Source organism: Coturnix japonica, chromosome 2 (assembly GCF_001577835.2).
Source record: "Coturnix japonica isolate 7356 chromosome 2, Coturnix japonica 2.1, whole genome shotgun sequence".
Lineage (NCBI taxonomy): Eukaryota > Metazoa > Chordata > Aves > Galliformes > Phasianidae > Coturnix > Coturnix japonica.
In genome coordinates this window covers 26,874,358-26,897,893 of record NC_029517.1, presented here as the reverse complement: position 1 = coordinate 26,897,893, position 23,536 = coordinate 26,874,358, and the positions used below count along the sequence as shown (strand labels likewise).

The following is a 23,536-nucleotide window of genomic DNA, read 5'->3' as shown; positions in this document are numbered from 1 at the left end:
TAATAGCATATAAAGTGAAGGCTGAAAACACAAGGCCCTATCTGTTTAAAGAGAGCACTAGGAATTCATAGGCATTTGGTATTTTTTTGTGCTCTGTACTCTAGTTCCCATCCATAGCACACAGCTCACACATTTCACAAAAGTTATCATGTGAATATATTAATATTTAAGGAAAGTTGCACAAGGTCACCTCCTGAAGAAATTAATAAATGTTGCATGCTGAGTAGGATACAAATGGGGTGAATTGTATAATGCCTGCAGTTGGGAAGGTACAGAACACTGAATTTACAGAATTTATCCTTCATTCATTCTGGATGTAGATAAAGCAGAGGCCCAATAGGAAGAAAACATGATTCACTCCCTATTCCTATTGGCCCTCAGCCCTATTTTCCATTCTCAGGTTCTGCATTCACTCTTTGCTATCTCCTTGGCTGACCAGTTATTTCCTCCTCATTCAGCATTTGTTTTTCTCCCCTCCTTCCTCTGATGCTACTGGTTTCCAACTGCTTCTTCAACTAAATTTACTCCCTACCACATCTACAGATGGAGAAAGAATGGGGTCAGGGTAGACCAGATTCCTGCCTTCATTCAGGTATCTGCACTCGGATGTGGGCTGCTTCCAGCTGCCCAGTGATGAGTAAGCAACAAGATCAGTAAAAAGGACAAGAACACAACATGCTAACTGGAGACAGAATACTTGGACGTTTTATCGGGAATACAACAGTAAAACTTGATCTGCAATTTAAATTTGGCCAACAAAAATAGATTTGCACAAAGTTGCCTTTTAGCTACAAATATCATATGCCAAGTTCCTGATTTAAAGCACAGAAAGCAACTGATTTTCTCACTGTAGAATAAGGAAGAATGATGGAACTTTTCAAGGGCAGAATAGTTTATTTTTGTTCAGTTCTTTTCTCAAGAATGGTTGAAATGTTTTGGCCAACAGTAATGAGAGTGAGGGGAAGCCATATTTTAGCAGACAGCTGAATGACACCTTTAAAAGTCTCACAAATATTTACTCTCATGCTAAATCATCAGTGTTCATAGCATGTCACACTAGTATGAAAATCTCAGATTGTTTACAAGACAACCTCATCATTTTTGACCATGTCTACAATTGCTATTCTGTTCTACTCCAGTACAAATGACTGGCTTTCATTCACAAAGCTAAACAACGCACTGATACATCCTTGGCTGTAAGAATGAAAGAGTTATTGATGATGAAAGAAGTTTTATTGATTCTTTGCTATTAACAAGTGGCTAAAATGAAAAAACAGATGTAACTCATGGCACCTGTTAACACTGCCACCTTGCTATCCTACCTTTTTCTCTTGGTTGTTGAAAAGCCTGGGCAATGTGATTCCAGGTGACTGACAGCTTGTCCACCCAATTTAAGGCGCCACATAAAACCAAGTCCTACTGTTTTCTAAATAAACAAATAAATTCACCAACAAGTTCTTTGTAACCATGAAGGCAGAAACTCATTTCTCTCCCTAGTCCCTAGTACTAGAGGTACTTCCTCAAAATATATGTTTCTGGTTAAAGGAATATAATTTTATGCAGACTTTTCAAAGACTAAAACCAGTTTAAGATGACAATGAACATCCAACCAAGTCAGCAATGATACCCAGAAAATTACATATTTATTAATATTTATTATGAATTAACCAGTATTACTTTATTATGAATTTTAAATGTTATTACTCCTACAGGGTATAAATAGATTTCTGCAGAATCAGTATATTTTAGTGCAGTATCTAAAAAAACATACATCAAAGTTGTTGTAAGTTGCTACTGACCTCAGTATATGTAAATCAGATCTTTTTATAAAAGCTTTTCCATTATGAGTTGCAACAGAGATAAAGCCTCTTTTAAGGAAGAAAATTTCATCTCTTAGGACTACTACCTTCTGTTCAAGCAAAGATCTGATGGCATTTACTATGAAAGCAGAAAGTGCAGGACTTCATCATCTTGCCATTGCAATTGAAATCATTCTTACTATGCAATTACTAGAACTTGTTCATACAGTCTTTATATTTAACCTTAACTCTTCAGATGACCTATTCTTGACCTGACATTTTCAGAATCAGTCAACAAAAGGTGTTCTATACAACAGAATAGTGGAGTGAGGTCCACATAATGGTTAATAACCCTTCAGATTGATGAGGAATTTATGGGTCTCTAAACATATTGTACTAACTAACTATTTTATTCATAACCTTACTCATTAAGAATTTATTTACAGACTAAGAAAGCTAAAAAAAAATATGGCCCTTATACCAAAATGTGCTTTGGGCTCTTCCCAATGGCATGATCACTGCATAGTAATAAAACAGGGATAACAGCTTTCATTTACTTCTTAGCTTACCTGTAGCAAAGTAACTTCAGCAGCAGGGAGCTCAGCATAGCCTAAGAGCTATGTTTAATTTCCTTACTTCTAAAGCAGTAATAGCTGCTGTATAGACATAAATGCCAAAAGATGTGTAAGAATGTGGAGTTTTTCACAGGCTTTAGGCTCAATCGGGCATGGCAGCCCTGAAGCAGGCCTCAGCTCTACAGAAAAAAAATATTTCCCAAGAGACTGAAAAACATTTTCATATGATTTTCTTTTTTCTAGAACAAGTAAGAATAATACTAAATTTTGTGTTTTTCCTACAAAGTCAGTGAAAGTACATAAACCTTCACAGAGGCACATTTACTTTTAGCCTATGCTCAAGCAAATTAAATTTCAAATCATAGGGTAACTTTTTTTCAGTATATTTTTCTTTGTATAAATGCAGGCAACTGAAAGAAGATGGCAGTTTAATCCCAGACTTGACCAGCAGCCAACAGACATAACATAAGATCACTCATTCTGGAAAAGCAATAATTTGTAAGACTTTGGACCAGTTGGATATCTATTCATATCACTGTGAATAACTGATCAATATCTTTCATTATTTAGATAGAAAGTCATGAAATGAAGCATGTTGGAATTGGTCCCCAGATTCTACATAGTTTTCTAAAGTTTTTGCAGTTTCTTTGGGTTACTGATATCCCTCCCACGAGGACTGGTTTCATTGCACCGAGACAGAGTCCTAGCTTCCCAAAGATGTTATTTTGAAATCCATAGCTTTGTATGAAATAGAAAAAGAACAAGGAAAAATGCCAATAGAAATAAAAATTAAGAAAAAGTTGACTTGCACTTCCTTAACTTTGGGAAAGGACGATGTGAAACAAGGATACTGCCAGTCAGGAAGGTGAAATGAATAAACAAAGTGATAAGGACTTTTACAGGGGAAGACAGATGCCTCTTGGCAGAAAAATACATGAAAATATTTATGGACAGCTCTTTCAGAAAATAACAACCATTAAGCACTGAAATGTGCCACTATGCATGCCAAATACCTCTACATCTTATCTTACTCCATTTCCACTTACAGAAAACTTCACGGGCACAGGATTTTGTTTTTATTCTTCGATCTAAAAAGTCACAGTAAACATGCAAATGCCAGCTTATTATTCTTGGGAAATTAACAGTTAATGTTTTAAATTACATTTAGGTGATCTGAATTTCCAGCATGCCACAAGGTTTTCTGTTTTCTTTTAGCACATAGGTGTCTTATACCAAACATATATACATCTTACACATACATGATATCCTTCAGGCCAAAGAATCCCAAACGAGGTTATGAACCTTTCCATAGAGATAGGAGGAGTCAATCTGTGTGTACAGAGACCACTATGTAGCCACTAGGTTGTTTGACACCCTCAGCTTGTTCTGCCAAAGCAAAGAAGTCAAAGGACAGGAGTTTGTAAGCTTTGGTATATTCTAGATGGGTCATCCCAAGAGGAGACACGAGAAAGCCCTTTTATAGCAGAAGAAAAGGTTGTAGCAAGTTAGGTGAAGAAGCAGAAGATAAGAAATACTATACTTTACATAGGACACAAGCATACAGCTGCATACATAAAATTTACATAAATTAAACTCGAACTCAGATTTCCTAGTAGTCAAATCTTCTAAAGGCTGGAGCTTTCCCAAACTGCACTTGTTTCTTCTGAGTGAAATTAGCAGTACTCATTAAATAGTCAATATTTTGATATCAAGAAGTAAGATTTTAAGTCAGAGGAGTGAAATAAGGCAAGTTACTCTAGGAGGTATCCAGGGACAATAGGCAGGCAGTGTTGATTTCCAAAACTGCAACAGCACACTTCTAAGACCTTATCTCAAACTTGGGAGGGCTAGAGGTATTCAGTCTATTTCAGCAGCACACCACCAAACTGCCTGCCTTGTGGGGCACTCCTTGTTCCAAAGGGTGCCCACTGATTGAGAAAAATCTTCCAGAGTTGCCATCTGATGGAAGAGGAAACATGGCTCTGAGAGTGTAGCCAAAAAGGGATGAAAAAAGAGGTGGCAAATATAAAATTAAATTTCTACCACTGCTGCCCTCCACTACTGCACTACTGTATTTTCATTTTACTGTATTACCCAAGTGATATACTTTTGATTATTTTATTAAGAAAGATTTTAAAAGCTGAGAAAATGTAAAGCTAAATGATAGAAAAAAAAGAAAAAAACCAAATACTAACTAAACATAGTGCAAATGGCTGAGAGATTAAAGGCTCATATTCTGAGCTATTTATACAGTGGATTGAATCCACTACTAGCTAGAAATCTCAGGCTCAGGTGTGTCCAAAAGCCTCTGATCCTGTCTGACTTAACAGCAGTGAAGCGTTGTGATGGGGCTAAGGGCTGGAGTGAACAAAGCTAGTGAGCATGAAATTTTGAGCAGAAATGAGCATTAATTACTGTCTTTTCCCTGTTTAAATAAACATACACTCCTCAAAGCCACACAAGCCAGTTTTACGTGATCTGGTCAATATTAACTGGAACAATATTGGTTACAGATGTTGTTTATAAAAACTAACGCCAGAAGAAAGTCTCCTCAAACTTTCACTGCCTAAGAAATTACATGCTGGGCAAAATAAATCAATACAGTTGTCAGATTGCTTCCATGCTGCAACATTTGCATTGTCATAAAGCAACATTTTATCACATTGCTGTCATGATGAGTGAAAAGCACTAGTAATTGAAGTCATTCATACTTGAAAGTGCTGCATCACTTGTAAAGCTACAAACAAGTCTGTACAATTTTTCACCTTTATCCGGGTGATTTTTCTCTCTACTACATACACACAAACATACATGCATCACTTCTTTGAAGAACCCTGAGATGAAGGCATTAGAAAATACAACAGGTTAAAAAAAGATGTCTGCACCACTATAACACTGTGAATTTTGTTAATCTACATCAGAACTCCATCTACAAGTAATTTTAGTCTGTAGCCAAATAGCTGTAGTTGGTCCTTCGGGTACTGCTTCAGCCTCCTCCTACCTTAGTTATTTACTTCTCTGCTAGCAATGGCTCTTACTGCTAGGAAAAAAAAAAAGTTGTAACACAGAACTTAAACTTTCCTTTTCTTTGCTTCAGGCTATTATTCCATATTTTACCATCTTTTGAGAACAAACAATTCCCTTCCTTCATTTATATTCTTACCTTGAAGTTATTTATAGCTTGTGCCCATGTCCCTCGAGCTCTCTCTGTTATAGACTATAAATATAGCTCCCTTAATCCCTCCTCATATGTTTTATCCTCCACTGTTTGTACCGGAATTGTAATCTTCATATTTTCTCTTCATTTAAAATTCTTTGGACTGCAATCTACACACTGGATTGTAAATGAGTGGCTAAGCCAAAATCTTTTGTTCCTTTTAAATATGATCTTACATCACTATAATTGTGAACACATTAGCCCAGGTTGAAATACATTAACTATTCAAATTGCTTTCATCTCTTACCATTTTTAAATCAAGTTGTGTTGAATTTACAATTTCACAATTACAGTTTGTCTGAGCTTACTGATTAATTTCACAAAATCTACAGGAAAACTTATTTTAGTCAAAAGACAGGAACGTATATGATTTGAAAAGAAGAAAGGGAAAGGGATATTCTTTCCCCATATGTTCTCTGAGAGACTATATCTTCTTTTAATAGCAACAACGGAGCCAATTTTTGTTTAAATTTTAATCTCACAGACATTTAGGGAATAAATCAAATCTGATGCAGACTGACTATGCAGGATGCAGTTATGAGCTCTGAATTCTAATTGCATGCATATTTTGAGACATGAAAGGTTAACAAGAGTTAACAAAATGGGGATAAAAAAAAAAAAAAGGCTCAATCTTTAGTGGGGCTGTGACACTTGGAACCAGTTAAAGATATGTTCCACAGACTTCAGTGGATTGGTCTTCAAAATGTCCTTCACAAGGTGTACCATAGGAGTTAGTGCTCTGCTAACTTCTCTGGGCTTTGCATGAAGTTAAAAGAATTCTCTCGCTGATCAGAAACAGTTTCAAAGATAAAAAGCAGAAGGGAAATAAATATTCTTTTTGAATTAGGAGGAGGTTGATAGTGCAGTGAGGTAACAGTAATTGCCCTTTTAATAGAGGTCTGGAAAGAAGAATAATGGAAAAAAGATTGATGGAGTTAAAACTGTGGATGGCACAAATCTCTTTAGGATACTTCGTGGAAGGCTCTGAGGAATGCCAGAGGTCCTTATAAACCGTTGTGATTGAGAAGCAAAATAGAAGTTTGTTCATTCTTTCAGATGTGCACAGTAATTTCTGTTGGGAGGAATGAGTGGAACATACCTTAGAACAACTTTATTAACCTCAATATAACCTCTAAAATACATGGCTGTCATTGTAGACAGCTTGGCAGAAACTTGAAGTCAATATATATCAAGATTCAAAACTGAAAACAGGAGGTACAGAAACTAGGATAAAAGTATGTTTTCATATTCCTCAATGAGGCTTTGTCATCAGGAATATTCCAGTCTGGTTATCCTATCTCAAAGGGAGCCATGTCAGAAACAGGAAAAAGCTAATTGGATTTAAAAGAATTAAGAGTTTGGAAAGATTTCCATAAGAAGAAAGAGTCTGAATTGCACTTCTATTTTTATTTTATTTTATTTTATTTTATTTTATTTTTATTTTATTTTATTTTGTTTTACTTTATTTTATTTTATTTTATTTTATTTTATTTTATTTTATTTTATTTTATTTTATTTTATTTTATTTTTTTCATGGAACACATTATTTATATCCACTTCAGCATCTATCCATCTGTACTGGAAGAGGAAAACCAAATTATAAATGAGCATATTTGCATAACTATGGGCCTTCTGGGGAGTGCAAGTAAGGGTTATATAATAATAAAGCAGATTTAATGAAGAAATGTAAGATTAATCTAAGCAGCCTTTCTCTTTTGCAAAAACTAACTACTGCCTTCTGGACTGAGTTTATAATTGCATTTACAATTGCAAAGTTCAAACATCTGAAAATGTTATCTAACAAGAAAGCTGAGTTCTGTTTTCTCTACTGATATTTTAGACAATTCGTTCTAATACTAAGTTCTGACAGCTGGACATAAGACATTATTTCATACATGAATGTTATTAATCCCTGATGTTTCTGGGTTTACACTTTGTCCCACCTATGACAATCTGTGTCGGTCCCCAGTTGAGGAGCACAGACCCTCACAGCAGCAGCAATGAAATCTGCTTTCAGGTCGTGTACTTTAGGTGTGACTGTGAAGATTAGAATCATTTTGAAGAGTTCTGATCCAAAAAATGCACGCTCACAGTGCAGTGCTTATGAGCTACAAACAGTTCAGCAACGGGCATGAGAATCAAACTGTGCATCAAACTCAAAATTATATTCAGTAAGAAATGAACAGCAAAAACCACAACAACTGTAAGTTCCTTCTGACCTGTGCTTGCTAGCATGCCAGCATCATTTATAGAGAACTTGTAAGGCTTTGGCTTAAATAGATCCCAGTATCAAATGCTTCTGTAAGGAGCAACCAGAGAGCAAGCATCACAGGAAAGAAATGTTTCCTCCCATAGCTTGAATACTACAGATTTCCAGGTCGTCCTGGAAGGACAAGTGTATACAGGAGCATTCTTAGCTTACAAAAATAAAAAAGAATAGGAGGTATCAGTGGGAGAATGTCTGGCAAAACATTTTCTCCACAGAGGAAATATTAGAGAAAGAATGAAGCAGAAATTNGCATACAAGATCCACGTAAGCTTTGCTGGACCAAACTGTCTACATGGTAGTGAACCAGTGCTGATGTGGTTTGGGGTGCAGATAGCTACAGCTTTCATAACATCTCTTTTTGCTGCACGTTGCTGTAGCCATCACAGATATTTTCTTCTTGATTATGGGCAATGCACACTTGCCAGATTTTTTCCTTTCTTACTAACAAACGAAATTTGCCCAATAGATGAGAAGTATGGGCTGCTTCACAGGGACAGTATTAACATACATTCTACTGCAGTGCTGTGCACTAATGCTGTGCAGTTAACCGGAGTTTTACAAGGTGTTAATTAGGCGTGAATTAGCTCTTGTCCTTTAAATGCTGAGAGGAGAAGTTTCATATTGAAATATGGCTGTCGTTCTGTTCCCTCCCTCCCTCCCTCCCTCCAGAGCCCCTCCAACCTCAAGGATAATCCACAGCAATACAGCAAAGATATTTTATAGAGGCAATAACACAAAGGAGTCCTTACGAATCAGCTCCTGAAGTCCTTGGGATAACCCAAGTGCCTTCAGCCCCTTGCAGCCTGCAAGACTCTGTGAGACAGAAGTTCACCTTCTGTGGGCTGCAAAGCGTGCAGTGTGAGGAAGAGCACTTGGCCCAGACATGCATTCAAGCTCACCCAAACTAACCCATCAAACTCAACACATCCTAAATTTTTTGTCAAATTTTAATATACCCATAAGTCTAAAATGATCCTAGAGAAGGAAAATGAAGTAGGATAAGTGATAAATCTATGTATAAATTTATGTACTATCAGTGTCAGGAGAGATGCATTCTCTCTTACATGAGATTTCAGAACTTTAGCTTAAGGGCACTTTTTTCTAAATATTTCTATTTCTGGCCATTTATTTTCTGAACAAAATAGCTATGCCTGTATTTATATCCTTATTCATTCACAACATCATTATTAGTTAATTCAGCTACATTAGCATTCCTTGTTTATTTCTTTGCCTTTAGCTCTTTGATGTTGCCATCTATAATTTCTCTTCTTGCCCAAGTTAATACTTCAGCTGTCCCATTATCACCATGCATGCACCGCAATGAGTGAGAAAACAAAAAAGAACCAAAACACTAGAAAATACACAAAGCTGAGACAGCTGCCAATCAGGGCAAACAGAAAAGGCAAAAATAAGGATGCTGCAGGTGGCAGAGCAATGGTAGTTAATTGCAAAGCATTGATGAGATTGCTTTGCAGGTACTGTAGGAAAGCTGAGCTGTATTTAGGGGATGGGAGCTAGAGATGCTGAGATGGAACCTGTGAGACCTGGTGTAGGGAACCTGCTTTGTCAGGAGGGGTTGGACTCAATGATCTCTGGAGGTCTCTTCCAACCCCTATGATTCTGTGAACAGAATCTGTAGCATGTGCATAAATAGACTGAGTGTCCCACACCTCTCCATCTCCCAAAGAATTTATTCATTCTCAGAGCAAAAGATAGAAAATCAGTCTTTAGGATAGTTTGGAAAATCCTGAATACTAGTTTATTGTATGACTATGCGCAAGAATAAAGCACTCCTAAGTTGTTTTTAATATCTTTTGCTGATTCTAAAGATAGTCCTATTTCTCCAAATCCTCTTTCTAGTGTTTTTCTTTCTTCTCTTTTCTTGACAGAAGCTTCTCTTATTTCGATCAAATATGATTGCTTTCTTAACTGCTTTCACCTATATTTTTCCTACTGCTTTCATTGACAGTGCATGTGCTTCAGTCTCCCTCATTTCTACCTCCTACATGGTTCACTTACATCTCCATTCTTTCTCCATCCTCCCTCCCAAAAGCATTTTAATATAGGAAGTGCCTATATATATAATCTCTCACTATTTCTCCATTTATAACACTCTTTGATATTTCCACCAAATCAATTTACCTCACACCAATCCTTCCCTCAGACAGCTTGAAGAAACACAGGTAAGATGACTTATTTCCAATGGAAATACTTCAATGATAATTGATAGTAGTATCAATTCTTCAAAGAAACAAAAGAATAAAACTTCATTCTTTTGAACCAGATGCTGCAGGAAAATCAGTAAACAGCAAATAAAAGGATGGCAACTTCCTGACATGTGCGTGGGAATGAGTAGATCTGTCTTCTGAGCCTGGAACACTGCTGAGCATATGCATGACACAGGTTGGTGAGCATCTACTGGATTCCCAAGATAAAATGCTCTCTTGAATTCAGGTCCCAGCAGATTTCAGCAGCTGCTGTGCAAGGATTTTTTGGTTGAGAATACATTCTTTAATATACACCTTCATGTAAAAGAAGATATATTCATATAAACATTCACACTGATAATCTTCTTTTTGCTGTTTCCTATGCTATTATGTGCATTAAAATACTAATTTTGTCACCATTCATCTCAGCATGAAACCCTTCCCCAAAACAGGGGTTTAATTTCTTATTTCTTAGTGACATCATCATAATGGAATTCTTTTATGTACTTTAAAACTTCAAAATCAGATCCAAATAAGAACATAAAAATTTTTGAACAGTCCAGGAATTTTATCTCATTCATACCCATAGGAAAAAGCATGACAAAGGTTGGGAAAAATATGTGTTGTTCATAAGTCATGTGAATTTACAGATTAAACAAGTTGATGAATAGAACTAAGACTTGTTCTCCACAAGGAAGGGTGGTGTGAACAGGTAAGTAAAAGACAAACCTGTTATACTTGTTATCTTACTGCAGTTTCATAGGAGGAGTAAATATCAGAAAGACTCCATAGGAAACTAAGCACTAGCAGTCTGTGTTCCCTATTCCTCCTCGAAATGTTACTCTACAAAGCCAACAGGGTTTTGTCCTTGGGCACCAAGACTGAAAAAGGAAATTTGGATTAAGAACAAAACAATGGTAGGAAATTATTAAATTAACATTAAGCTTTCTCTTTATTCCATTCCAGATTTCACAGAAAATTGAATAGCTGTTATTCCTCCTTGTGGCACACATACCTTCAACCACAGGGATCACAAAAGAGAACAATAATCTCTGACTGTAAAAACATGATTTATAAAATTGGCATTTTAAAAGAATTCATTCCTTTCTCCCTCCTGTCTCTCTTTGATGATACTCAGTTTCATTACTAGAAGGAATGTGTTACCATTAGCACTGAGCCTCCTGCATTTCAAGCACAGTCATCAACAAAGGGCTTGAATTCTTGGAGCTCTTGTCATATTTGTACACTCCAGAAGCAAGAAGGAGTTTGCAACTAGGAGACACAAAGCTAATAAAGCAGATGTATTGGCTGTGCTCAGATCATACTAAATGCCAAAGTACCTTTATAGTAATGTACAGAACTGCAAGTATGACAAAACTAAAGGAGCTGCTTATTATGCAAGAGGAGAGTTAAACTATCACCATAACTTTCAACCACATAAAGGCTTCTACTGCCTTTGCATGCTTTTTACACCAGAAACATTTTGAAGCAAAACAGACTAACTGCCTCCTGATTATATTCAGAATGTGCACAAAGAGAAATATGACACTTATGTAGAGGAGAAGAGTGAAAAAGCAAAAGATGGAGTTTATTAATCTATTAACATTTCACTGTTTCAGAACTGGCCAGCTTCAAATATACTCAAAGGCTGCACCAACACCTAGCTGACAATCTGCCACTTTATTATTTGTCTTTCTTTTTATCAAACTGTTACTGAAAACTTGCTCCTAGTTACAGCCACTAAGATTGCAGTAAACTTCCTGAGGGGAGAATGTGCCTTAACATGTTTTTGAATGACAACTCTGCTTTAGGATTAAGGTTTTCTAGCAGATTTGTTTGTGAAGCAGCCATGAAGAATGGTTTGCTAAAAACATGTCAGTTTGCCAAAGCTTCCTGTTATGTCCGTGAAACGCATTTAGAAGGCTAATTAAACAGCAGGCACTGCTTTTACGTAACAAAATGAGAAGGGTCCATTTTGGAGGAGCTGTGTGCATATGTGATATGTTCATGCTGAACATGGAGCTTGACAGTGCCAGCCCCTAAAAATAGATCCTGGATATCCTTGTTCTCATCACCAGCCACAAGCCCGTCCCCTGCACGGCTGGGCAGCAATCCTGCCCCATGCTCCCTCCTCTGGGGACCAGAGTGCTACCCCAGGTACCTCTTTTTAGTAGAAGTAGAGGAGATAAAAAGGATGTTGGACCTGCTGCAAGCACACATTTGAAACAATATCCTTGCCCCTTTGCAGGCAGTTGTCATGTTGTTTTGGCAGCAGGAAGGAATCTGTGGTTTTTCTTGAATGTTGCTCTTCTTTATTTAAACTACCAGAAATAAAGCAAAAATGACAGAATGCTCCATCTATAAATAATCATTCCGGTGTACAGTTATATTAGGAGGTAACTCAGATGGCATGATAACGCCTAACAGGCTAATCTTAGACCTGTAATGCCATAAGATGAAAATAACCAGGCTAAGAATAACTGACCCAGAGGAGTCAGCCTGTGAAAGAGATCCACAGAACGGGGCATTTCAGATTTTCATGCATTCAACAACAGTATCTGCCAGCCACTTTTCATAGAATATTTTGGATTGCACCCATCATATAAAAACAAAACAGTAGTTCAGAAAGGTTAAAATGCAGTCACACCTGAAGTCTTCCCCATCATCCACGCTAAAACCTGAATCACCATGTACATATGCCTATGTGCAAATATATGCAGGAGGAGTGATGAATGTTTGCAGACCAGCTATAAGAATTCTGCTTTCTCATAGCTCCTGCATCTTCTGCAAACGCTGTGCAAAAGAAAGGGGCTGGGCAGTTGTTATAGAAATAAAAGTCTGATTATAGCTCTGGTAGTAAGAGCAGTTACAAATGTTCCTCAGATCCAATGCTAATTTTAATGAGGTGAATATCTTCTGTACACAGCTTTACACAAGGAAATACCAGCTGAAAACACATGCTTTTAAGCAAAGGGCAAAGCAGTATATGTAAGAAAGGTGAACAGCTAAAACAATAAACAGCTAAAGTAAAAATAAGTCTTTTACAAGTGATTTAGCTCAACACATCAAAGAGAAGGGAGCTGCTGTTCTAGTGCCAGTGCTAGTGAACTTCTGTATTACATGCAGTGACTAATGATATCAGTAAAGAAGGCCAAAGAGTTTATAAAAATAAATGCAGAATGATTTTACTTATTTTCCAGCTTTCATGGCTTGCTATTCTTGTAAATCATTTACTTTGAAACTCTTGTTCCAGTCCCTTTCCACAATATAGAAATATACCTTCTAATGCAAAGTAAGATTGTCAGGTAACCATCACGTGATTCCAGAAGCTGGGACATAAGGGAGAATAAAAATTTTAAAAAGGCAACATGGCAGCATTAGAGGACACATAAATTGGCAACATTGGTCTGTATTCATCAGTGTCTTGTCCTGCACATGTGATTTAGCAATGCCTTCACCCCAAGTCAGTGAGACCGTCACCACACAAGGCCTGTACTGCTCTTCTCACTGCTTTAATTGTTAAGGCTAAGACATGCTCTCCGATGACAAAGAACCCAAATACTTCAGCTCCTATGAAGAACTAGCTCTTTTTCTGCCTGGCTTTTGAGAGGCACTGAAAACAGCCTCTCCTGACTGTTGCCTAGATCTTCCCTGAATTGAGCTGTTTCACACCATTTTTTCATTACTCTAAAGAAAATCATAAAGTAAAACATTATCCTCTGTTATCTCCCCTCACTCCAAAGAGTTATTGCCTGATATAGCACATATTTAAGACAGATTTTATCTGTAAATAAATTTGTGCTCTCTGATTTAAACTTGCAAAGATTTCAAGATTTTCAATTTTTATGTGCTCCAGAAAACAACAACAAAAACAACCTTTAAATGAATTTGCTTTTTGCAGTTTCTCCACAAGGCCAGTTGAGTGGGTGACAGTTTTGTTTGGTCAGAAATAAAGGGACAACAGATATCAAAGAATATTCCCTGATGGCAATATAAATGCACATATACATACATGCATGTGTGGTTATGCTGTCACACCATAAACACAACACATGAGATAAATTTTGTACAACATGGTTTACTGAGAAAAAACAGCTAAAAAAGACCCGCCAACCCACAGCACCCATTCTGCCATTTATTTGCAAAAGACACAGCTTGAATTTTCTGATCAGTGCAGAAAATAAAATACCACAAGTACATTAACTTAATCCATTTGTGAAATCATAAGTATCTTGCAAGTTTGACTGAATCACAGAATCACGGAATGGCTTAGCTTGGAAGGGGTCCCAGAGATCATCAAATTCCAACCCCCCTGACACAGCAGGGCCACCAACCTCCAGATCTGGTACTAGACCAGGTTGCCCAGGGCCCCATCCAACCTGATCCTGAACACCTCAAGGGACATTCAATCAAATAAATCATTCTGAATTGTTATATTCCCTTTAGAACAGTTTTGTTCCAAAGATTTCTGAGCCTGACAGGTATTATTTTCCCCATTTCACAGAAGAGGAAGCTGACATCAGCAGGATTATGTAACTCACTCGGGTCACCTGTCAGCTAAGTGACAAGCCAAGGGTTTAAGCTCAAGATCTCCCTTAACTCTTGATTTTTCAACACTGCTGCTTTGGGCAGGAGGTAGAGTGTGTCTTACCCAATAAATGTTGAGGCAGAATCCAGAAAGGCCAGTGCAAGGGTACTTGTCAAAATATGGTGAATGAAGCAACCATACCCTTTGGAAAAACATCAAGGTATGTTTAATCACCAGAGGTTAATAATGTTGGCATTACTCCTTAAAGTTGCACATCTGCAAATGCCATAGCTGGGTAGGGTGCTTCTTCTCCTTCATGCAAATGAAAAATACTTGATTAATGTAGTAATCCATCGGTTATTTATCTGCCACACATGAATGATTCCTGCCAAGGACTATGCTGGACCAAAGGCTTATTTTTTCAAGGGGTTATAGTTTATGAATCATACTGTGGTAGAATGAGAGACCTAGAGCCTGTTTTGGCATTGCACATACGGCAATTGTGACATTTGGAGTAAAATTAAAGAAATATCAGAGCTATATCTACACAAGAGATTTAGACTCAGGTTGGTTTTTGTTAGTTTTGTTGTGTTGGTTTTTTTTTTAAATTACCTTGAAACTAAAATAATTATAGTATCAAATAAGAATGCATCAGCATCATTTTCTTAAAGATGCACGGTTCATACTGCTGCATTTTAGAGCAACAGTACCATATGGGAGTATCTAGTTCAGTCTTCTCAAGATAGCTGAAACAGCTCTCTGCAATAAGGTGTAGGTGTTTGCAAATTACACAGCTTCTTGAGTCAGTGCCTATCTAGATTGCTCCATTCATAATTAGACTTTTGATTGGTAACTATCCAGATAATCTCATTCATAGTATGATTTACAAGCAGGGATGGAGACAGACAGGCAAAGCAGTAATTGAGGGAATACCAGAAGAACTGCTTTTACATGACAGAAGCATTTGGTATGCCTGCTATTGTCAGAAATATCTTAGACACTGGTTTGCAAATATGTTTCTAGTGCCAACTCTATAGGTCCTCTTTGGGGATGACTCCAGTCAGTTTAAATTTAGAGTTGTGTAATACATGCCCCCTGCACCCACTGACAACATAAATTGTGCTTATTCCGAGACTTCATGAATATGCACAACTTTTTAATCTGTACAATGATTTTAGCAAAAATCAGGTGGCTGGTTTTAGTTACTACAATTACTAGATGACATAGTCATGATCTGGTTATTCCTTTCTCTCCTGTATGCATGCAGTATAGAGACAATACATAAAAAGTTATCAGGCCTGATTCTGCAAGACTCTGATCTCAAATGAACTGAAGGTAACTGACAGCAGCACCAGACTTTGTGGTCTTGTGAGACATGAATTAAACTACAGACTATGTACAATATCAACTACTTGTGGTCTAGCTGTGTATCTCAAAGGCCAACAGCAACACCATAGAACATTTTGTGCTTTTCGGAGTATATATTTAAGCATCTTTTACTTTGATGTTTAACTTTTGACTGTGTTAAAAAAAAAATAATAATAAAGTAAAAACTCTATTTTACTTGGTGCTACAGAGGAAATTTATATATGTTATAGAGGTCTAAGGTAGTATCAGCTAAAAATCAAATATTACATGATATTCTTGTCTCCACTGAGGAAAAACTCAAAGCTATAAACTTACAGAAAACTACCTCCTTCTCTTGTGTTTGAAATGAGAAAATTGATATTACTTGAACAACATTCCTTGGTGGTTACAAGTTATCACAGCGAACTTTAAAAAAGGATAGATTTTTACTGGTGTATAGATACCTTCAACTTGAGACAGTATTAAAAGACTATAGGAGGGAAGGTGAAGCAGTCAGTCTCATCTCTGACCAGTACGAAAGCACTGGACACTTGCTGAGCTGTTCAGGAAAAAAATGATTCTTGAAGAGTAAGTTGACACAAAAGTTTGCAGAACTGCAACACTTTTAGAGAACATCCTGCTTTTTTACACTTTCGCAGCTAGAGCTTCATTGCCCATATTTGTAAACAACTCTTTCACCTGATTCCTGTCCTTGACAAAGGAGCTGCAACCCCAGTTCAAAATGTATTCTAAGAGTAACAGTAAATTCTTTGAGAGATCCATAAAGAAACAAATTAACCCAGCAGCTCTATAAAGGAAAAGAAAAATCCTCAAAGTTAAACACCACAACTTTGAAGGCTCCATTCCCTTTAGATATTCACAATTATTTTAATGGGCACTTACTACCTCTTCAATATCTCACTGACTCCTTCATTCTGTAATTATTATGAGATTTTATGACTTTTTGTACTGAGTAACACTAATCATAAGGTTTAAAAACATTAAATTCTTTCGTAACAAGAAAAAATGTTGCCATTTGACACAGTCATTCAGAGTTTATTTTAATATCTGAAACCGTAAGCCTACTCTTCAGCTGTATTTCATAAAGAAGCACTAAAAGTCAATGTTCTCCTTCTGTAAAAGCAGGAAAATAAACAGGTTTGTAGAAGAAGCAAACAAACACAAGCTCAACAGGTGTACCAAAACAGAGAATATCTGAAGAGATCTATGATCTACATGTGTATTTGTGCTTACAAGGTAGGAAACACTGCAGATTTTGCTAAAAACAAAGATACGAAAAAGGGAAGAAAAGGGGGGAATAAACTAATACTATCATACATGTAAACAATTCACATTGCATTCTACTTATAGGCAGACTGTAAAGCCTTTATGAAACTTTATGAAAAACAAAGTAAGAAACCTAGGATTGAAAATATACAGAGCAGCTTAATTCACAGCATGATAGAGAAGAGGAAAAAGTAACATGAGATTTCAAATTTTAGCCTCTGTAAAATGAAGTTTCATCTGAATAGCTGCAGTCATTTTGGCTTAATTCATCCTTAAGACATTGCCCTCATGTCTCAAAAACAACTAGCAGAAAAATAAAAAATAAAAAAATTAAAAAAAAAAAAGAGCTTGAAATACATGCAGAAATGTCCAGCGTTCCATAAGAGCAGCTTTGAAATACCTTCATTAAAAATACATCCAATTTACATTTCAGTGATTCATTACCTCTGACTATTGCCAGGTTCCAAAATATTTTCTAAAGTAGCAAGATAAGCCATGCATATATAAGAGACTGTCTTGCTTTACGAGCATTCTTTTTGAAGTAACCTCACAATGAAAACAGAACAGGTTTAATTAAAAATCTCTCTGCGTGTAAACTTGAGAAAAGGAAACTCACAAGAAGACCAAATCCTGTTTACAAAATGACATAGGAAAAGAACTGCCTGTGATGGGCTGTAACGGCAGCTTTCTGATCCAGGCTGCTGCTGAAATTCTCTCTGTGAATAAGCTCATACCATAAGCCCCATTTTGCACTCACAAAACAAAACAAACGGGAAAAAAGAAAAAAGAAAAGAAAAAAAAAGGAAAGGAAATGCCAACTATATTTGAGTTGTTAGCATTTTGGAAAGCAGGAGGCTGAAGGAGACAAACTCTGCACGTATGCAATAGTTAGTATCTGCCATACTGTGATAAGAGAGAATTATTTAACAACTTACATAAAGCCCACAAAAATACATCAGTTCTTTAAAGGAGGGGTGTTTTCTTGTTGTGACGGGCTGTATTTTCTCAGTAAGTCATGGTGTAGGCAGGGAAGGCTGAGGTGCTGAGCTGTCTCTTACCTGAGCTGATCATGCTGTGCATTCTTTGCTGAGCCAAGAGCTGTTCACGTCCAGAAACACCATCTGAGGAAAAACACGATTCACTCTCGTAAATTGTCTGCAGCATATTCCAACCAGTCTGCACTTCAGCTACATGAGAGATTCATCACGGCACTTGCACAGGGGAATCAGCCACGACCCTCTGCAGTCCTACCTCCTCCAGCCGGGCTCGTCAGACAGTACACTTCAGTAAATAGAAATGTTTACGCGTTTGAACCAAGTATCTATTAGGAGACAAAAGTCAAAATCCACTTTACACAGCAGTGAGAGGGTAAGAAGCGCCTGCTGGGCTGTGCGCCTCAGAGTTTGACCAGTTGTGCTCTGGGAGTCAACAGCAGGTGGACGAAGAATCAAAGAAGTATCTCGGTGCTTTCTGGCAGTGAGCGTGGGGAAACACAGCTTCACACTAAGCACAAGCACCCAACGGGAACCGATCCCCGGGGTCCAGCTGCGGTCCCCCCACCACGCTGCTCTCCCCCGGCCGTCCCCAAGTCCGGCTGCCGGAGTTGGCCTGGGCAGTGACAACTCATTTGCATTTGAATCAACAACAGCGTGGCCCAGAGGCGGCAGAAATAGAACAATGGCTGGCCTGAGCCAAAAATAGGTCAAGCGCAGCCGGGTGATTGGAGCCTGCATTAATGCATTTAAAAATACCACAGCAAACACAGCTGTCCAGTCGCTGTCTTTCAAACTGCAATCCTCCCTCGTCCTCGAGCGTAATTAACCCTTTCCCGTTGCCAAGCCTATTTCTGTGAGGAGGAGCGCGGGTGGGTGGGCGAGCAACAGGGCACAAGAGCTCCTCGCTCCCTGCCCTCCTCTCCCCTCCCCCGGCAGTATTTGGTGAGAAGCAAGGAGAAAAAAAAAAAAAAAAAAGAAATGTTTCTAAAATAGCACTGAAGCTCTCGCTCGCAACGTGGTTTCTGCCGCGCCCACGCAGAGCAGCCCCGCGGGGCTATTTCGGCAGCCCTCTGGCCGGGCAGTGGGACCACGGCCTGCTGGGCTGGGTGAGCCAGGCCGGCGGGCTGGGGGCGAGCGGCAGGCATGGGGCGTGCTAATGGGGAGCTGGGTGGGTGCTGTCGGCTATAAGCGGTGGTTCCATATTTAGCACGCCTGGTATAATGCTTATAGTAAGGCACCAGTTGTGGCACAGCATATTCGACATGCCTGCCTACTATGCACCATTCTGACGGCTTACTTAAAATGTGGAGAGGGGCTGAGCAGCTCCCACTTATCTTTAGCAGCATTAGGCAATTTGTACTACGTCTCTCTCCCTTTGATGAGGTGATGTAGTTTCAGAATGGCAGCGTTTGCAGATCAGACTGAAAACATCATGCTGCTCTATGTCTTGGCAGGCTTCTCTCATGCTATATTAGTTTCATTTTTCTAAAGATATTTCAAAAGTTGCATGTCTTGTTTTCTGATTATTTCACCTACATGCAGATCAGCAAAGTTTCATTTCACTGTTACAAATGATACTTGATTTCTCTGAGCCCTGCTTTGCCATAAGGTGTTTGCTACACAGGTCACACATGCCACAATTCTGTGCCACTTCCCCATCCCTGCTCTGGGGGAGTGAGAATGGTAACAGGAACAGGACCATTCACTGGGATCAGGAAGTCAATGAAAGGTTGTCCCAGTGATTTCCAGAAATCCATCAAGTCCTGAACTACCTCGAGCACTTCTTGTTCTCAAAGACACAAGGATGCTGTCTAACACTTGAAGCTCAGTTCTGCCTTTCAGCCAAGAATTGGCTGTCTGCTGCTTAACTCATACAAGAGATTGCAGTGGAGGGCAATATTTTTTTTTCTTAACTTGTCACAGTTCTGATTATTGAAGAAAAGATGCTCAGTGACAAAATACCTTGACCTTGCTACAATATTTGGAGACTTTACGTCATCTAGGAGGTCCATGGTTCCAGACTCCTCCCTTTGTTGCAACCACTTTATTTCTCCACATGCAAAATAATCTAGTCCTGTCAGGGATTAGGATCTGTTCCTTGGACAAATGGAGAAAGACTGCAGCAGCTGACAATGGGATTTTCCCTACAGGATCCTCAAGTTATCACCTAGCGCTGATCAATGCTCATCTCTCCTCATCTTTCCTCCTCACCCAGTTTACAACATACACAAATGTGAACTTCCTATACCACACTTTAATGAGTGCTGTCACATGAAAGGCAAAGGGGACAGGAGGACTCCTGCAAAAACAGGAGAGCTCTGCAGGTACCATAAACCCTGCTCTGCAAAGCGGAAAGGACAAAGGTGGCAGCAGCAAGTAGGGTGTTACAATGCAAGCCAGTGGTTGCGTAGCATGCGTATCAGGTCATATTGACAGCTGGCAACTTGATATCACAAACATTTAAAGTAATGCCCATAACGGCCTCAGAGCCAGTGCTAGAAAACTAGCTTGGATCGAGACTACTCAGTAATCAACAACTCCAGTTCATTCCCAGGAAATCTGTTCACTCCACTTCACCCATGGTGTTTCAGGAGAGCTGCTTAGACTCCCGCAATCCCATTCATGCTGGAGATGCTCCAGCCTCTAATCACGTTAGGAAAATGATAACCTGAACTGAGAGAGCTGAGAATGTATATGCTCTTTTATCTCTTGAAAACAAGAATATCCAAATGTTTTATGTATAAAGCAGAAGATGTTAAACAAGTACAAGGGTGAGCACCATCAGAAATAGAAACTTTACATAAGAAAGAAAAAGCTTTTCATAGAAAAAGGTAAATTTAAAAAAAAAAAAATGAAATTGCTTATGACCTTGAGCCAACCAGAATGCAACCCTATTTACTCATTCAGTACCACAAGTCTTGTATTACAGGGAAACACCACACAAATAAGTAAAAAACAAGCCATAAGAAAATTCTGGAGTGTGGGAGACTGTCATTAGGTATCTATATGTGTTTCTATGTTCCTGTGTATGTGGTTGTATTTATTTACATAGCATTCACAGTTCTGACTGACTTTAAATACGTCAGTGACTAAAAAGAAGTAAACTATTTTCAAGAGTAGAAAATTTACATTCAGACATTTTGCCGCAAGAATTCTTCATTTTGGTATGCATATTTTAAAATAACAAACATAACTTACAATGTTAGCTAATCCATAGACCACAGTGACTGCTGTATATTTTTATATTTGAGATTATACATATAAACTATATCTAAAAAATTCACTCATGAAGGCAGTCACCTCAAAGGTGACATTTACAGTCTGAATACTTTTGAAATGCTTCAGTGTATTACGGGCCTACTTACAAAAATCTCTTTGTTACATGCTTGCTTTAAAACCCTTGTGTAAATCCATCCTTTTTCAACATATTTAAGCACACGCTTAAATTCTATGGATTGCAGTAGAATTTAAACATGGAGTAAGCACTTTGCTGAGTCAGCCCAGTCATCAACTGTATGATCACATGGCTTTAAAAAGATCCTTTAGAGTCCCACAGGGGAAGGAGAAAGGGTTTGTGTCTGGTCAAAACTTGGTTTTTATTTCTGAAGCTATGCATGTTTATAAGGTAAAGTTCATAGAGGAACATGACATCTTTTATTTATTTATTTATTTTTCAAATGCATGTCCTAAACTTGGAGAACTTTAATGACACTAGAGGGAAGAGTAAACTGTTAATGTGATTGCACTGCTGAGGTGACTCTAAATGCAATCAGCACCTTTATGGAAAATGTAGGGCATGTTAAGTAGCATTGAGATCGCATTACAGGGGGTTCACAATGTCTCTCTCTTGTTTTCCTTCTGAGTTGTTAAAAACAAATAAATGTAAGGAAATTATACTGGGAAACAGCATCACTGCAACATTAAGACCAAGAAATTAACTGCTCAAATTAGGAGAAGCTAGGATTTCTACTCCATTATTAACTCAGCACCATTATAATTAAGCAGCACTTTTCTGCTCCTACTTTCCTCGTTAAGTACAAACAATACATTAGTGTTTGTTTTTAGCACACCTCATTTATCACTAACATTCATCTGAAGCACAGCCTTCATTAATATTCATACTGTAGTTTCAGCTTTGGCAGTGTTCTTATTTATAAAGGAATTCTTACATTTATTCTTCTGCTGTATTGCTGCATTGTAGCATATAAATATTACATACAAAATTAAGAGATACTATCTGTTCTTTATTCACATACTTAAGTTAGGATACATGCATTTCTTGTAGATGTCCCATTCAGTTGTCCTTCAGTCTTTTTTAATTCAGGCAATTACTCAAGGACAAAGCATCAAGTAATACCATGCATCAATATGAAACAATGCATGATCAAGTGCTAACTAAATTAAGTTTGTATGGGTAATATTAAATCTGGCCTACTTCAGTACTGAAATTTTGATTTCTAATCCCTGCAACCAAAACAGTTCCTAACTAATATTTGTATATCTAATTATCAGGAAGCAGATAGCAGAAGCAGATGGTTTGGGAGTGGAAAGAAACCAATGGAGCTGCTCAAGCACCCTGTTTTAACTCCCTCCTGGCAAGAAGGCACCACATTCCGAGACCTGGGAGAGCAAAGATGAATCATTCAATCCACATGGATTGGTTGGAAAGCTGCAGTGCAAGGATGTCTGCAGTGAGTATTTTGTATAGCAAGCCTTTGGTGTTGCCTGTGCAGGAACGCATGTTGCTTTTTCTTCACAGTGCGCTGAATCTACGTGAGGGGCATTTTTCAGTTAAGGAGAAAACGGTGGTTCTAAGCATCTTAAGCTCAATTCAAGCTTCAAAGGAATTTCCTGGGACAAAGAAAGGCATATCTGTAGCTCCAGGGGATTTCGTGGCAAACAATGGGAGAATAAAACTTCATAAAGTTTTGAGAATAAGAAGTGCTGCCCTAGGTAAATGCATGGGTGCTTGCCCTCTCCCCTTACCGCAATAGAGCCACTCAGCTTTCACATGTAAATGAGCTAAGGGCTTTTGGAACTAGCTTTCCTTTCTGCTGATTACCTGTCACTTTTCCTCCTCTTAAAATATGCCTCTCCATTCACATAAATAAGTAAGTCTACTGAAAATTAAGTCCTCGATTCAGAACAAGACCTCAAGCAACACGTGCTTGATTATAAGCACCAGGCTCAAGTTAAGCACAAGCTTAAGTGCTTCAAAAATTCAAGCGTACTCTCTTGAATCACAAAGCTCAAATAATTAAAAGAAAAAAAAACACAGACAGAGATGAAAATAAATGATATTAAAGATAGGA

The 23,536-nt window shown here is 38.0% G+C and overlaps 1 protein-coding gene across 9 annotated transcripts in view; it reads right to left on the bottom strand.

Moving 5' to 3' along the window:
- HDAC9 (histone deacetylase 9) overlaps positions 1-23,536 on the bottom strand; it is a 440,456-nt gene that overhangs the window by 246,362 nt on the left and 170,558 nt on the right. For 4 of the 9 annotated variants that reach the window (XM_015853723.2, XM_032443178.1, XM_015853728.2 and 1 more), the window contains one exon: positions 18,288-18,350. The exons of 1 other annotated variant lie outside the window; for it this stretch is intronic. In XM_015853723.2, coding sequence (XP_015709209.1) covers positions 18,288-18,350 — 63 coding nt within the window. Of the gene's footprint in view, positions 1-18,164; positions 18,189-18,287; positions 18,351-18,480; positions 19,104-23,536 lie in introns of those variants that run through there. 4 more of the 9 variants (XM_015853726.2, XM_015853725.2, XM_032443180.1 and 1 more) reach the window with 4 other exon arrangements.